The sequence below is a fragment of the Pocillopora damicornis genome, chromosome 4 (genome assembly GCF_964200805.1).
Source record: "Pocillopora damicornis chromosome 4, jaPocDami1.2, whole genome shotgun sequence".
In the NCBI taxonomy this organism is placed as follows: domain Eukaryota; kingdom Metazoa; phylum Cnidaria; class Anthozoa; order Scleractinia; family Pocilloporidae; genus Pocillopora; species Pocillopora damicornis.
This window is the reverse complement of record NC_142673.1, coordinates 6,238,307-6,256,142: the sequence shown is the minus strand read 5'-3', so window position 1 is coordinate 6,256,142 and position 17,836 is coordinate 6,238,307. Positions and strand designations below refer to the sequence as shown.

Here is a 17,836-nt window from a genome sequence, read left to right as displayed (position 1 = left end):
ATAAGGATGGTACTGTTTTTAATTTGAAACTGTAATTGTTCGACAATTATTAATCGAAGAATACATAGTTCTGCGTCATAAGTAAGCATCTTGAGTGGTTTTTAATATCATCGCTTAAACAGTTCAGCACTTATAAAACTATTAGCCTTTTCTTTAACGCTCGAAAGTTGTGTTCGATGTTCGCGCTAAAGAGAATTTTGAGCAAAAAAATTTACTTAATACAAACCTTAAAGTGTAACATCGTGTTTATGTCTATGTACAGTTTTTGCACGGGATCCACAATTCCACTCAGGAATTGCATTGAAAGTGAAACGCAATTCAGCCAACAGCACAGACGTGCTGCACGGCTTTCCTCGCTATGCCTTTCTAATAATCAAAGAACCTTAGCCTCAATGTATATCGTACCTTCTTGATGTTGGTAAATTTCCCTCTAGGATTTTAAGAGGGAGAGCCACAGTATTTCTTCCTGTTTACTTTCACAGGTCTTTAAGGACTATATAGTTACAAGAGAAAATAAGGTCCCTTTGTTTCCGCTTGATAGATATTTTTTCCAAATGTAGTCAGAAAGATTGCCGATACATTCAAGCTGCCACGAGTGGGCTGCAAAAGAACATACTCTCTTGTATGTGTGGAGTGGTTATGTAGCTCTTTAACATGGGCGGTGGAGCAACGGAAGTAGGTAAAGGAAGATCTACGCTCTTCGATCGAAAATTTTGAAGTGTGGGTACGCAAAATGTCTATTTTCTCCTCTCCTGGTTTTTTTTTAGGGAATTATCGAAATAGCAGTACAAAACAGAATCGGTAAAATATTGGAAAATTAGGTTTTTATATGTTTAATCGTTTCATCAGGATCGCACCTCGCGAAATGATTTTTCGTACCACTCTTCATTGAAAAGCTGCTTACTCGTGTACTTTCGGTCACAAATCGATCAGAAAGACACTAGACATGGCTAAGATTGCTTAAAAGTTTGCGTGCGCCAACCAACTACTCAAATTTAGGGACATCAACCAAGAGCAAAATTTTATTAGAACATGGCCAAGTTTCTGAGAGCGATAATGAATGCGAGTTATAACACTCGTGTGTTTTTAAAATATTGATTTATAACACTAATCTACGTATTCGTATGTATTTGAGAAATAATTAACACGGTCCGTGGCTCCAAGCTTGTATTCATTAGGAAGAGGCGACGAACGCGGGCTCACGGTTTCATGAACAGCGGCACGTGGCTCTTGATAAATACAACACAGTTTCTTTACCTTGTGTCAATTATATTTATGATCGCGTAATAATGGTACGAAGATGATAACAAAAATGGAAAGGGAATGATGAAAATTGTACAGATCTCATTTCTCAGGCATTCAAGTGCGCAATTTTAGTTCGAAAGTTTTTTGAAAATTTTTTAAAAAAATTGTTGTTCTTTTGAATATTAAAGTTAACGTAAAATCTTAAGCTTTGACGACAATGACTTCGAAATCGAAATTCAACAAATTTCGTCAATCTCTCTCTTTTTCCGATATCTATTTCACACCACGACCATTTTTTTTAAGATTGAGAAGGTCATGTGACCAAGTCGTGTTAATATAGCCAGGTTACAAGGTTACTGATATTAATTGGCAGGCAGTTCAACACCTGAAGATAATCACGGTCTCCATGAAAACGAACTTTCTAGCCAATCTTTCTCTACACATAAATTTAATTTTACCAAATTTTAACTTGAGTCGCCCCGATGGCACCTTTCAAAAGTTTGAAAGTCGTAACAATCTTTATCCGTGCGCGAATTTTTTTTTTCTTAGTTCGCGTCAAAAGTCAACTTGTCTTTCCCGGTTCCATTACCAACACGGTGAGAGGGCATTGAGTAAGGGTTTCGCCGTTTATTATAACGTTGACTTTATAGGTACCTGGAAATTTCGCTACAAATTTAACTTGAAAAGTTCCGTTTTCTTTTTCGCAGATTTTCAGGCTTTCCTCAGCTATCTGCTCAGCGGGCTCTATGTGAGCTTCAGCCTGAGCTTTGTGCTTTTTATTTCTGAATTTACCTTTTTGCAGTTCGGGATAAATCGATATCACTGCTTCTTCACCAGCGTGGAAACTTTGGCTTTCCAACGTTGATTCGTTTCCATCTATATTGATTGTTGCGAATCCAAGACTCAAATCTTCAGGTGACCATGCTGGAACAAATTGAACAAACGGACTGACGGAAACTGTTGGTACTTGGGTTTGACTAAGCTCTTTTAATCGCTCTTCCAGATACTTTTTGCTTTGTTCGACGTCTGAGGTTGGTCTTCTCTGCTGCAAGTCGTTACCGAACTCAACTGTTTGGTTTATTTGCCTGACCAAAGACTGGGCAGATTCCCTTGCTGAAGTCAGTTTCTCCATCCTCGACGCGCGCGTATTCTCGAGGGATGTCATGGCTTCACTCTCGAGTGTTTTAACCCTCGCGATCATTTTTTCCACTGCTTGCGAAACTTGCTGTTTCGCAGCAGCTATGCTAGTTTCGAAGTCTTGTTTATTCTTCTCCATTTGTTGAAGAATTTCAGTGCAAGCCTCTTTTCCTTTTTTCATCGCCTCAACTTCGGACATGATTTTGGCTTTTTCGGCGTCTGCCGCCTCGTCAAGCGGCACGACATCATGGCTTCTGTGATCCGTGTCGTTACAAATTTGACAAATACAGCTTTGACAATCAAGACAGTAAAACTTCATTACTTCTCGCTCGTGCTGCTTCTGCGAGCAAAATGACGGCCGTCTTAACAAGGCTTCGTAGTCTTCAGTTTTAAACTGTTTCAAAAGCGTCACTTTGTGCCCTTGAAACGCAGTTGTGCGGAACACTTCATGAGCTTTAACGCAATTACAGCACATAAATTTCTGGCAATCAAAGCAGTAACTCGTTTCGGCGCTGTTTTTCCGACATATACTACAATCTACCGCACTTCCTTCGCTATTTCGTCGAACAGCAAGAAGATTCAATAAGTTATTGCGTTGAAAACTGCTTGGCAAATCGGTGAAACGATTTCCTTCGGGGATGTCAAGGTCTGCTTGGCACTCGGGGCATCGATATCGCCCCTGTTTTTGAGTTGCCAGAGCATGCCTTTTCAAGCATTCACAGCAGAAGGTATGAAAACAAGCTATAGTCTTTGGGTCCGTGTAGGTATCCAAGCAAATCGGACATGTAACATGTTCGACGAGGTTTTCCAGAAGTGCCTCCATTGACACAAAGCCGGCCACCTTGGTGTTTGCATTACAGAGAAACTTGCATGCATTACGTGCATTCTATTTTTATCTAGCAACCAAAAATTCTCGACCAATAGACGACAGCTATCAGACTAGCGCGTGAACCAATTGGTCACGCGTGGAAAAAAAATGCTAAAGACCTCAGAACGTGGTAGAAGAAGAGATTTGACGGTAAGATCATTTTCTAGCCGTCCTCTTAGAATCAGTTATTACGCGAAGTCACCAAAATTGTCGTGATCTGAGAATGGGAGCCCCGACTGGGAGTTATTTACCTCAGTCTGCCAGTCTGCGCACATGTATCATGCTGGAGTTGAGATCTGGCGCCGTTTCAAACGGTTAGCACATCCAGCCATCTGCGAAATTGTTTTTAATCGACGTTTCACACGGCTTTCCCTTCCTGACCGCTTATTATTCGACCAGAATCGGACGCTCGTACAGCTGTGGTAAGATGAAGAAAAATATCAGAAAGTGTGATCAGAAACCGGTCATAGTGCAAGGTAAATCATGACTATTTTCTAATTTCAAAAAACATTTATTAACAGTTACGGTATAATTAACCTATAGAACAAAAATATCATTAAAGAAAATCCTACACCGTTTTAGCAAATATACTTTATTTATTGTATCTTTTATACATTCAGTCATTTTATTGTTGTCATAGGTTTTTTTCTTTTCGTCGTGATCATCGTGACTGTTTCAACATTTCTGTCGCGTATACTGCTTCAAAAACAATAACAGCTGTTGTTTATGTTTTATTTAGAGAGTTCCCTTCGCCCCACGTCTTGCAATCTCCAAATTAAAATTGGTTAAAGGCTGAAATTGGTAAAGCTTCAAGACTTTAACAGCCTGGTCAACTGCGCTAGTTCGATAGGACCTCAGTAGACGAGCTTAAATTTCCCATTTGAGCATAAAAATTAAATTGGTTTTGGCATTACAAGATCGAGATTTCTCGGTGTAGGGGGTCTGGATACTAGGAAATTTGAAACCGCTGGTCTATTGAAAGCCCTTAGAGTTTCATAGCAACGGAAAAACCAATCAGAAAGTGCGATAGTTGCTATCCGACATAAACTAAACGACAAAGTATTATGGCTTCCAAAGAGCTGTGGATCTAAAGGCGTTTACATCATTTAGTTCAACTGAATTCGATTTTAAAAGGAGCATAGCAGTTTGTTATGGCTGACAATGAACTTGAGGGTGAAATCAGTGACAACGAGAGCGATTTGAGCCTTCGGGGAGAGAGCGAATGTGAAGGCGAAGATAGCGGTGGGGAAGATGTTCGGGAGCCCGTTACTGGAACGACATCAGGCGATCGAGCCGCTACTCCTAAGAAATCAAAGGCTAAGAAGAAGAAGAAAAAGTGAGAAACATATTTAAATAAGGATAGTACTCAGAGATAAATTCTAAGAGGTTTCTTTGCACGCTCATCGCCAGCGAATATTGTTTTGTTAATAAATGCGTTTATGTTTTTCAGATGGATGAATGTGTGCTTGACAAACTGCAAGTATGAAAGTGGTAAGTATCTTCGTGTGGGAAATACAATCAGCACCTCTTTCCTTTGATTAATCGAGATCTTGTCCACGTTTTCTGTGCCCTAATTGATCATCTTAATTTTCTTTTGAACAGTTCGCAGGGTAACGAAACGATTCGGCATGAAGGAGGTTGGTGAAGATGAAGATTGGGCTTTGTTCTGGACAGATTGCTCTGTTGCTTTGGAACGTTGTATGGACATGAAACGTTACCAGGTACGTATTAAATAAACGGATAATAAAATAAATTATCGATATTTCTATGTCTTAAGCTTCGAAATTTATTGCAAGTAAATTACGGGCAAGCTTCAGCCTCGCGTACCTCTATTGTTCATACAATGATTAGTTCTTATACTACATTGTTTATTTGATATTGGACATGAAAATGCAGCTACAGCAATAGGCTTTTTGCAGCGTGAGGCATTGAGGAAACTATACCTCTTACAAACTGGAGTTCCTTACTAACATGGTACATTTTGGAGGTTGGAATGTCTTCGATGGAAGCAAAGTTTTATCTTGTAAAATGTCGCCCTTAATCGTAAAAGATGTTTTAAGTGCGTTTAATGGTACCCTTGTTGCCAGCGACCTTGTGATTTCTTGTTTCACAACATTTGTATCGGAAATTCATGCAAAGAAAGGGAAAAGCAGAGATGTGTATCTATTCTTAATGATCGTCTTGCCGGCAAAGTTAATGCTTAATGCTTTAAAACACGTTCACTCTTTAGTACATCGCCGTTTGTTGACATGATGTGTAAACAATAGGAAGTTGCTTTTATTAAATATCTTCTATTTGGAATCGAGACCTTTACCCACAAGAAAGTGTTATTTCTGAACTGTTTATTTAGGATTATTACTAGAAAGAAGGGGTAAGTTTCTAAAGAAACTATGGTGCTGCGTCGGTGGGAGAGTATAGCAGGTAATGTAGTGTTAACAACTGAAAACGTAAATTAGCCACCGTAAAGGGTAGAAAAGCTGATGTTTCGAGCGTTAGCCCTTCGTCAGAGCGTCAGCTTTTTTACCCTTTACGGTGGCTAATTTACGTTTTCAACTCAGTCGTTAACACTAAATTACCTGCTATTACTAGAAAGGTTTGACAAAACAACGATAAAGTATTAATTTTAATACAATATGATTAGTGTTAAAAGCACTAGTAACGTGATATTTTGCCTAAACCCTGTGAAATCATGAGCTAAAACCAAATACAATCGTGGGAGCTGTAATGGCTTAGTGAAAAGGATGTTGAGCTACAGATGGACACATGTAGGTGTGGGTTTAACCATTTGCCTGGAAAGAAACTAATATAAGTAAACTTTTGTATTGCCCCTCTTCCATTTGAGAGTAATGAAGAAAGGCTAAGAGGTAACTTTTGTGATGAGCTGACATCCCATTCGGGGGTGGAAACCATACTTGGAGTTACTAGATACTGCGGAAATCAATTTACAAGTGGTTTTTAGTATCACTCATGAGGGGAGAGAGTAGATTCAACCTTTACCTGATAAATCTAGTGTCATCAGTATGTAGTTGGAGTGATATATCTATTAGTAATTGCTTTCTCTCCCTTTTCCCTCTTCTCAATTGAGTCACCTTCACCTTGTAAATAATTATCTAAAAGATTTACTAATTCCCACTCTCTTCTCAACTTTTAAACAGAAAATAAATCATTTTCCTGGTATGAGTGAGATTTGTCGCAAGGATCTTCTGGCAAGAAACATGAACCGTTTATGGAAACAGTTTCCCAAGGAGTATGCTGTGTTTCCTAAAACATGGTGCTTGCCAGCAGAGTAAGTGACTTGTTCTTCCCTTGTTATCTAAAAGGACAAAATAAATGTAGCTCAGCTGTAAGAGTTTGTGAATTATTAGCAGTTACTTAATTTTCACAAGCATATCATGTTCAATTTAGACTCTGAATCATCAGTATTTCTAGCAGAATTTTCAATCAACAGAGCATTTTTCTTGGCATATTGTAGTTAAGTTGGCTCACAAGGAACACATTTATTGAAAGAACACACAATAACAAAGAGATATGCAAAATAAATCTTTTTGTGTGACCCTCCATGAAAGCCTTGGTTCATGAAAAAAAGCCCTATAAATTCTCCTGAATACCCCTTTTTATCGGTAATTTTTTTGTATTTCCATGTGGAGCACAAGGAAAAGTTGAAATAGTTAGGAAGATGAGCCTAATATTCAATATCCTTTTTAGCTGTATCATTTAGCAGTGCCCAACCAGTTTTTGGGAGACATTACATGTACTAGTGACCTTTCTATGTCCTCATTTACATGTAAGCCTAAGTTTTTTCACATTACTGGCTTCAATTTGTGCATAAGCTCAGACTGCAGTCTTGATCACTGACTGTGATGAAATGATGGCTTGAAAATTAATACTCGTTGGCTTAAGTAATGGTATTTTCTTTTCATTGACCTTCAGTTATGGAGAATTGCAAGCCTACTGTCGACAGAAGAAGAATAAAACATTTATTCTCAAACCAGATAGTGGTAGCCAAGGAAAGGGTATTTTCCTGACGAAGAATCCAAAGGTCAGTTCTAACTCAAGCCTGAAAGTTAAAGTCAGTTTGTTTCTAGCAACAGTAGGTAGGACCAAACTATTTAAAAAAAAAAGAGTTCTCCTTTTTTTACTCAGATACAATATCTTAAGTTTACAGTGAACAGTGAAGATTCTATAATTGTCTTATAGTCACAACATGGTTTTGTGCTTTTTTGAAGAGCTTTTTCACTGTACCACCTCAATAAATTTACATTTAGATTTGTTTAATATCATGGATGCATTGATATTTGATAGTTGATCTGAAAATGAAAATTAATCAGTGTTCTGTATCTTGAACTGAAAAATTACAAAAATCGCTTTCCAGCAGAACTATCAGACATTGCAAGCTGCAATAATTAGTTCCTAACAAAAAAAAATGGCTAATTCCCAAAAGGCTTTTCTGCTGTGTAGTAAATTTTTGGCTTTTTTCATTAAATACAAAGGTGAAATTTCTCTTGATGCAGCTTAGTCACCAGTTTAGTACATTTGGATGTTAATTGCATGCCAATGCAGTACAAGTGAAAGGTGTTCCATAAATAGTATTAATTTAGCATTTATTAGTTGTTCTTTTATACTGGTCAACAGGATATTAAGCCAGGTGAACACATGGTTTGTCAGCAGTATGTTTCCAAGCCTTTTCTTATCGATGGATTTAAGTTTGATCTGAGGGTGTACGTGCTGGTTACATCTTGTGATCCTCTGAGAATATTTGTTTATGAGGATGGCCTAGGAAGATTTGCTACTTTAAAGTACATGGAACCAAGTAACCACAATGTGGTGAGTGCAGAAAGAAATATTTTTCAAAATTGTTGGAACCTATACTGTACAGTATATACATTTATTTAATATGTATGGTCAGGGCGTGAAATTGCGCCTAATACAGGCGCCAATGCCACTAAATTTTTTACTTTGGCGACCAAATCCTGAAAGTCAGTCGCCAAATTGGCGACTAGAACGTTTCATCATAACCTTACCAAGAGATATAGTGAATTAAAAAGATTTGCAAAGATAAATCCACGGCAAACTTCCTTGTTAAGTTTGTTTCCAAAACGTAGCACATGCATCTCGATCGATAACTAGACGCCATCTTGGATTTAGATGAGCCTAAACGTTGTTTATCATCCATCCTAGTGTCCACTTTGTAGCACGTTAAAGATCTTTTCCCTAACTTAATTTTGGAGGGTCTATCTAGAACACTGACAGTGTAAAGAAAGATTTTGTTTGTCTTTGAAAATGGCGACCGACTTTTTTTTAATTGGCTACCACTTTGAAGAATTTAGGAGCCAAGTGGCTATCAGAAAAAAAAAGTTAATTTCACACCCTGATGGTTAAGAATCAAGAGCTTCTTGAATTGGTCACATTTCCTTCACTCTCATGACCTTAATTTGGGATTCAGGGGTGATATAGTAAAGGGAAATTAGAATTGCTGGTAAGTCTTAAGGATCAAAGGTTAATAATTATACATTAATTGACCTAAAGTTTCCATTATAATTGTGACTGCTGGTACACTTGGGATAGTGTGGCCTTGCATGATTCAAAGGTATTCTGCAACAAATATCAAATGTTTCCCAGGTGGAATACATGACTGTATAATTGTAATTGAATGGAACCAGATAGCCTAGGGGGCAGACATTGAGTCTACTATAGCAGTGATATTTTAAATGTATATTAAACTCTCGAAAGAGTTGCAAAATAAATTTACAAACTGATTTTCAAGATGTGGAGAATCTTAAAAAGATGGGAATAAGGTGGCAGTCTTTTCCAAGCTACATTGGCTGTTAATAATTGCTGGTTGGTATATCTTTGGTATTGCAATCAGATAATTTTTAATTTTTGGGAGGCATGTCATTGAGAAATAGTTCAAGTGTATTAAATGAAAACCATGTTTTGGAGAATGTCTTGAAATATCCAAATTTTCCATAAATCCTGTTATTGATAAAACTAATTGTATTTTACATTGTAAGGAGACTTTATGATGTTGTTAACATTTTTTCTAGTAACAAAGCAATTGTCAATCCTTTTTTTTTTTAGGATGACACCTGCATGCACCTTACAAACTATGCTGTAAACAAACACAGCAAAGATTTTATCAGAGATGAAGAAACTGGGAGCAAAAGGTGTGTTTGCACTTTAATTAGTATTTTAATGTGACTGGCAAATGAACCTGAAATTAGTTGTTGAATAATTTTTAAAGTTATGTGAAAACAGGTTGTTAAACTGTTGAGGCAACGTGTGCATGCATGTGATTTTCAAAACATTGTTCTGTTAATTCCTTTTAGTGATATTACAAATTATTTAATACTGAATTATTTATTTCATTTCAGACGGATAACAACAGTAAACAGGTGGTTTACGGACAATGGTTATGATGTCAAAGAAATCTGGGCATCAATAGAGGTAAGAAATATTTTGATATCTTGTAAGAGTGGATCATGACTGAAAAAAAAGGTCCACCTAAGTACATGTAAGCTCACAAAAGTATCAATGTGTAAACATGGGATTGGATCATATATGTGCTCAAAGGAAAAGTTGCTTTCTAAATGATATGTGAAGTTTGAAAAGAAATGATGAGCATCAGTAACACTGCGAGACACATGGCATAATTTCACTTTATCTGCTAGCTTTATTTGCAATATGCAATGCCTTGAGTACAAGCTTGACATCTCACTGAGAGTTTAAGAGCCCAGTTTCTTATTTGTTTCCATCACTGCATTCAACTTTGCAAAACAACTTCTCAGTGGGGAATACTGGCAGCTTATAAAGATTTTCATAACTCACCTACATTGAGAAAGGGAGATTAACTAAAGAAACTTTTTAAAACCTTTAAACTGCTATGAGTGACTAAGACAGAATTTCTTCTTTGAATATTACTTCAACATCAAGGAGACAAGTAAAAAGAATTAAAAAACAATTAGGGGATTGTTAGTTGATCCAATACCAAATTCCCAGAACTAACATCATAAGAATTGTATGGCAGACAGTGAGGAGAATTACTAATAAGATCTTGGGATTGAACTTGGATAACAGACCACATGCATTTTACTTTACATACTTTTTTACTTTACTTTCATTTGATTATGAATTTTTTTATCTTAAATTAACTGTTTTTGTTTCAATTTGTTATTAGGATGCTATTATTAAAACTTTGATCACAGCCCATCCAATACTGAAACACAACTACAGGACCTGTTTTCCCAACCACAACAAGGGCAGTGCTTGTTTTGAAATCCTAGGCTTTGATATTCTGCTTGATAAAAAGTTGAAAGCTTGGGTTTTAGAGGTAAGAATACCAATTAAGAAAGATGTTTATGAAGAGAAATGGATTGTACTGAGCATGCTGTATTTAATGTGATTCAACTTTACCTTGATGTTTTTAAACCACTCAGAGAAAGTTAAATCAAAGTAACATTCGTTTAACCAATTTTAACCCAGAGGAATTTTTAAACCACAGGACATGTCATAAACATTATTTTGTAATTTATTGATTTTCAGGTAAACCATTCCCCAAGTTTTACCACTGACTCACCCCTTGATAAAGAAATCAAAGAGGGACTGATGTTGGATGCCCTCACTCTTCTTAATTTTGGAGCATGTGATCGCCGCAAGATACTTGAGGAAGACAAAAAGAGAGTACGGGACAGACTTCTACAGAAACAGAGGCCTAAAGAGAACAAGTATGTTGAACAGTTTTTTTTTTTTTAACTCTAATGCAAGTGAACCATAAAGAATTGACTGATCTTTTTTGTAACATCTGCTTATCCCTTTAACTTCCAAGATCTGATTGTTAATCTCCTCCCCCTACGGGCTACATATTTCCTTCTAAAAAGTTACAAAAATATGCTATTACATGTAGATTAAGATAACAACTTTTAACTCTTTAACTCCCAATGATCTGATTGTTAATTCTCCTCTCTAACTGCGGCAGCCATACATTTCCTTTAAAAATAGCAGCAAGAATTTGGTGTTAAATCAAGATAACAACTTTAACCTGATAAGTTTGCGTATTCTTTTCACCTGCATGCTGGATAATGTGTGGATATTGTAGGGAGAAGTTACATGTTAATCACTTCTGTGAGTTAAAGGGTTAATTGATGATTTTGAGTATTCTCATTACCTGTTTGGTGGGTGTTGTATGAATATTGTAGGGAGAAGTTACATGTTAATCACTTCTGTGAGTTGAAGGGTTAATTGATGAGTTTGAGTATTCTCATTACCTGTTTGGTGGGTGTTGTATAGATATTGTAGGGAGAAGTTACATGCCAATAACTCTAAGAGGGTTGAAACATTTAAAGGCAGGTTATGGCACCAGATTTTTTCAATAAATACATGTACATCAGGAACTTTCAGACACCAAATTTTCTCAGACAGATTCTTCATGTCAGAGGCAGTTAGTTATAAATGTACAGCATATGATTTGTGCAAAATAATTTTCAGCAAGTTTTTACAGTGACCGCCAGCTTCACCATTTATTATTAACTTCTTTTTTTTTCAAGGAGAGATGATTTTGAAAACCAATCACAGTATATTGAGTGGTTGAAGAAGTATGAAGACAGTCACATGGGTAAATACAGGTAGGAAGTGTATTGTATTATAATTAAATGTGTTTAGATATCTACAAAATTAAATTCTAAATGTAAAATTTCATTTTATCCTTTTTCTACTTTAGACGTATTTACCCTGAAGGAAATGAAGAAAAATATGCTGTGTATTTCGAGAACAGTTGTTCTTTATTTCAAGAGACGGCAGCCTCCAAGGCTCGAATAGAGTGTGCTAGGTAAGACGTTCTGTTACGCTCATCATTTTAATGGTAGGATTCAAGACATAACCAAGTCACTGTCCTGTGATCTTGAATAAGATACTTTGCTCTCACCGTCTCACCAGGCCTCTCAACCAGCATAATGCAAAAGACTGGGCCCTAATTTACCTCTTCTTTCCACCTGTTTTGCAAGCGAAATTTTTGTCTTCTAGCAAACTGGTGCAACTTATGGCATGTAGTTGCTCTCCCATTTTCCCTTTGGAATGACTAAAAATTTCAGATCATATTTCTACCACAACTTCATTTTGTCCTTAGGATTATTTGTAACCTAGAATGATGATGAAATCTTTCTGCCATTAAGGAACCATTTCTAGAGAAGATGTGGTCTCTCTGTTCGATCCTGAGTTCAAAGTGTTTGTGTCAAGGTTGACATTGCCACGGGGCTATGTCGGGAGTCGAGAGGCATCTGAGACAACTGCACGTTAAAAGAAAACATCAGAGCATTAACAGTATTTATAAGCGTAATGATATCATAAGAACTTCAAAAAGTTTAAATTTCACCTACATGTCAATAACTTTTATCTTCAAATAGTATACAAACCTGTATTCGACGAAATATTTTGCTTCATGTTGTGTCATCTCCTGGTTTTAGGGTTCAACGTGAACAAATCATGGCCAAACAACAAGAAATGGAGAATGCAAGGCTCAAAAACAGTGGGAGGGCTCCCAAGGGATCCAAAGATGGTCTTAGGCCAGAGAGTCCTCATAGTCGAAGGCCAAGAAGGCCCCCGGTTAGGAAGATGGTCCAACCTGGTAGACCAAAATTTGAGGTAAATGACTAGTATTAATGATTATTATTATTACCCCAGCAAACTTTCCGTCACTATTATGTAAGGAAAGGAAAAGTGTGTTGTTGTTGTTGTTGCTGCTTTTTCTCTCACGTGTTCGAGCCCAATTTAACGAAGCACGCACGAACAGTTACAAGGGTGCTTTGTCGTCGAAGTGCTGTTAATATAGGTAACAACATGATTTCGAGTGCAATTTGGTGTTAACAAGCACAAGTAAATTTTTCAAGGACAACAAAATTGCACGAGCCCTTAGGGCGCTTGCAATTTGTAGTCTTTGAAAAATTTACAAGTGCTTATTTACACCAAATTGCACGAGAAAGCATGTTGTTACTTGTTAATAAATTACATGAAAAACGCATCGCAGAAAGTCAAGACAGACGAAATTTTGGCAGCGCGCGCTCTTTGTAATTTTCACTCGTGTTACATCAAAAATGCACTCGTTTTCAGCAAAAGAGACGCGCGTAATTTGTTCGTTCATATTAATACCTCAGATATACAAGCAGTACTATGTTACAGATCTTGCTGTAAGGAACGCGGTGGCGTAATGGCTAGTGCGCTGGTTCGAGACCTGACCGGGTGAATAGGCTGTGTCTTGGGGTAAATACTTAACTCATACATTGCCTCTCCCTCAACCCGGAGCACAAGAGGGTACTGGTAATTTTTCTGGGAAGCTTGATGAAATGCTGGTAATCTTGCAATGGAGTAGCATTCCATCCGACGGCAGTAGTGATACGCTTAGTCGCCCGGTTAAGCTCCGGCTGAGTGCGCCACTTGAGTCTAATACAGACTTCAACAACATCCTGCGTAACACTGACACGTCAAATTTTTATTCAGGTTGGCAGAAGAACTGGCCAGGAGCAAACGGACACCACCAAACCAATGACGATATCAGAGGAAGAAGAATTGGAGAGAATCACTTCCCTTCTTCAGCGGGATAATCTGATAAGAGGGCTGGGTGTGGTCGAGTTTGTGTACAAACTGTTACACTGCACACCCGGAACTGGAGGGCCACAGAAAAACTGCTCTTTACATCACTCGGTGAGTTACAAGCGTAACCATCTGAAGAGAAATGTAACACCCTTGTTAAAAGAGATAGGGAAAGACTAAAGGAATGATTTTCGTAGAAAATACTCATTAACTTTTATTCGTGGATCTTTAGAGATAATCCTTAAATATTCTGTTATTCCCTTTTAAGTATATCAATTGCAATTCTCGTCATCCTTATCCATACATGGGCTCTTCAAATTTATAACCCTTTCGGTGGAATGTCCGTGTATATCCTATTACATGGAGGTGCCCTCCCGGGAGGAGTGGGGGCACCGGTTAGATGTACATGTATTTCGCTGTATGCCACTCTAGTGAAAAAAAAAAGACTACAAAGTACATCTTTCATGCCAAACAAGACCATCCGGTGTAGACAGAAACTATTTTGAAGTACTGAATCATCACTCTTTTTCTTCTCAGAACACCAATAAAGACTCGTCTTCCAAAGGTAGCTCTGTTGGCGGCCGTGAGATAGGAGGCAGCCTGGGTGACAAACATTCGGCCATGTATGGCTCTATGGGATTGCTGTCAACATCTGGAGCAGTAGCCGCTGTTAACAATACAGTCGCAGCTCAGTTGTCTCGGTTCCAGACCTATCAACCCGCCTCTCTGTCTGCTGTTATGAATTTGAAATCCCTCAATCAACAAGCCACTTTATCACGAAACGATCGTCGTGCTCTTGCGTCAGTCGGTATAGTACCATCAGCTCCTACGGGGTTGCCCAAACACAGATACGGCTCAAGAAAACTTTCCACAAGTGGCAGAGCAGTTAACGGCAATCCAGATTACGACTGGAGATCAGGATCAACGACTGGTATCGAGGCCAGTAGCCTTGCTTATAGTTTGATTGATCCCAGACTAGATAACCAACCAAACACCTCGCTCAGACGCCGGTCATTGAGCGCTACAGGGCTTAAAACTTGTGGTGATTCCACTCAAGGAACACGCGTGGTGAATCCGCGCGTTTTGGCAGCGGGTGGCGTGGCAGGGTCTCAGACTAATCTCTCCAGTCCAGGAGTAGTGTCGCCTGGTGTTAATGCACAGCAGTATATGTGTTCGATGTACGCGTTTCCCAACGTGCTTAAAGTGGCACCGCAGCCTCAAAATGGAATGAACTTATCTGTGATATCTGGCCCGGCGCCTGTCAATTATCGACCAAGTCCAGCCAGTAGTAGTATATCAGCCGAACAGTCTAGCTCGTCCCAGAAGTTTACAGGATCGCCATCAGCGCTCATGAGGTGAGCTTCGTTACAAACCACCCTTCAGAGCTCTTACCGATGGGATAGCGTGAACCAAAACCAAACTAATTGTAAGGACTAGTGACAGGGAATGAAAATGTTTCAAAGGGCCCGTGAGATCTCAAAGGAAAAACAAGCAAACTGCCAGAAGCGCGGGAAGACGCGGGTGACCAGGTTGTGATTGGTTTTAATTTTGAGTCTGATTGGTTAAGAGGGCGGCGCGAGTTTTGTGGACCAATCACAGGAAGCAAAACCAAAACAATCCTGGATGACTTTCGGCTTCCTCTATTGCCCAGTCCTAATCAGGCCAAGTCTAGATTGTTTTTCGACGTGAAACCCCCAAAGTAATTTCAACCGTCAATCAGGGCAAGGGTAAAGAGAAAAAGATAATATGGTTGTTGAATGATCCTAGGTGCGGGAAAACGTTCGACGTCAAACGTTCTAGTTTCACATCTGATTGGCTTAGGGAAGATTCTTCGATCACGGAAGCAAAACCAAAGTAGCCCAGGATTACTCAGTCGAAAATCCGGCTGGTCGACACTTTGAAGATTACTATTTATACTTGATTTTTATGCTCGAAGCTTCATGTTTAACAGCCATAGAAATGAATGGTCATTCTAACCGTAATTGATCCTATGCAGGTCAACTAAAGCTCAAAGAGCCCGCGGAGCTACCAACAATATGCGCCTGAAGGTAATTCATTATTCTTTGACTATCTTATTAAAAGTAGTGTTTGATCTGTTGGGCTTCTAACCTGACAGGAGCAGGTAATCGATGAAACCTGAACGTCATTGTTATAAAGCGCAAACGGGGAGGACTTACTTAGTGAAGGAATTATTTCCTAATACTCAATTTGCACGGTGTTCGTCCCGGGAAGGAGTAATGAAGCGCGCTTATTTGCCGAACAGCGGCTGGTAATCGTGCAAGTTGTCACCCAGATACTTTTTAACCGTCGTGCTTGAGTAAGTCGAAATATAATAGTTCGAAGCCAAATTGGCAAGAAAGTTAAATGAAACAGTATTTTACTATCCTCCAAGAGTACGCAGCTGTCCGCGTAAGAAGCTAATTGTTATTTCCGTCTTTCTTTTTAATTACAGCAACTTGAACTCCGTGAGAATCATGCAGTAGCCTTGAGCTAACGCAGCGGGGGAGCAGCTTCAGTTGACGTAGCTTGTAACAAAGAGATAAGGGTTTGGATTTGGCGTGTGTGACATGAAAAGAATCCCCGGAACAAAATCATGTCCATAGATCATCAAAATAGTGCTTCGTACTTTATGAGAAATGTGAAAGTGAAATTTTTAAGAACCCCATTTGAGGAACCTGGATTCAGTGTTTTCTATCTATCCATACGTTCATATCGTAGTTAGTGTAGAAAGTATATTATTTATAAAGTTGTTAAGTGTGGAATTTGAGCAATTATTGAAACTTTGTTTGCGAGAATTACGACTGTTTTAATACAATTGTATATAGTTTTGTAATATCAATAGATTTCATATCTGACTGCGTGGTATTTTTGCTGAAAATGAATGACAATTCTCTGTTTATGGCCAAAGACATTTTCAAAAGTACAATGGTTTTAATCTAAATATATTTGTACAGACTAAAAAGATTAATGGAGGGTTGAAAGAATGATTAAATCTTGATTAAAAGGATGTAAATAATCGTCCTCATCAGAATATGTTTATTGTGTAGAGTAGCTCCTTTGCTCCAAGAACCAAGACCCCGTTGGAACGAGGCTGAGCCCGCGGTACACGCAAATTCGGAGATCTACCCCGTTCTTTAGCAGTTCAAACATTCTGCCACGTCTGTGTTTGAATTGAATTTAAAAAAACAAAATTTATTCAGAGATTGTCGAGAAAATTGATTTACTACGCGCAGAAACATTTTTTGCACTCGCCACCGCAATATTTTGTGAACACCACATAAAAAGCTTGTGAATGAAACCTTCAAATAAGTCAATTAATCAACTTAGTTCAACGAAAGTATTACCATACAAGAATTCAACTGAGAAACTAGTGACCCTCTTTGTGAGCATAACGGCAAAAGTTTGTTCATCACGGCGTTATAGTTAATGAGCATCACGGCCTCACTCACGATTTGAAAACGCCACGGCTGAACTAGAATTCTCGGGAGGAAGCGAACAAACCCTTTCTCATATCTGGCATAAATGAACAATTCAGCGGATGGGTACGTACTTGAAAAAAAGAGAAGGCGATTCGCGATATCTTCAAGAAGGGATGCATTCAAGATGAAATATTTGCGCAAAAGATGTATACCAAGGTATTCGAACGAAGATAGCTACGCTGAAAAGGCGCATTAACCCTTTAACCCTTAATTAAGAGTGTTTAACATCTAATCTCTCCGTACCATATCACCCCAGAATCAAACATTATGGTTAGGAGAATAAAGGAACTGATCACCAACTAAAGAAGCTCTTGATTGTTAGACAAATTCTCCTTGTCAGCACCCTAGGAAATGTTAAGAGAACAGTATGGAGAATATGTATACTGATATTAGAGTGTAGAGGGGGATACGGTCTGAAAAGAAATCCCTGAAATCTTTGAATGCTGTAAGAGAAAAGACCAGAACCCTCCTGAATAGACCCGTCTGCATGGGAGAGCTTTGACGAATTGTGCACACGCTCAGAATGCAC

General features: G+C 38.4%; 2 protein-coding genes across 2 annotated transcripts; one reads left to right on the top strand and one right to left on the bottom strand.

The window, feature by feature from the left end:
• Positions 1–994: 994 nt before the first annotated feature.
• On the bottom strand, positions 995–3,376 carry LOC113670104 (E3 ubiquitin-protein ligase TRIM45). The gene has a single exon (XM_027186195.2). It carries the CDS (start codon positions 3,203–3,205, stop codon positions 1,808–1,810), a length of 1,398 nt encoding a protein of 465 aa, XP_027041996.2. The 5' UTR covers positions 3,206–3,376; the 3' UTR covers positions 995–1,807.
• On the top strand, positions 3,373–16,849 carry LOC113670105 (tubulin polyglutamylase TTLL13). Its single transcript, XM_089203389.1, has 18 exons — positions 3,373–3,726; positions 3,990–4,586; positions 4,701–4,741; positions 4,853–4,971; positions 6,406–6,536; positions 7,181–7,289; positions 7,883–8,074; positions 9,329–9,414; positions 9,622–9,694; positions 10,425–10,577; positions 10,790–10,971; positions 11,791–11,868; positions 11,964–12,071; positions 12,706–12,883; positions 13,736–13,939; positions 14,366–15,183; positions 15,825–15,876; positions 16,281–16,849. Exons 2-18 carry the CDS (start codon positions 4,402–4,404, stop codon positions 16,320–16,322), a joined length of 2,751 nt encoding a protein of 916 aa, XP_089059515.1. The 5' UTR covers positions 3,373–3,726; positions 3,990–4,401; the 3' UTR covers positions 16,323–16,849.
• Positions 16,850–17,836: the final 987 nt, after the last annotated feature.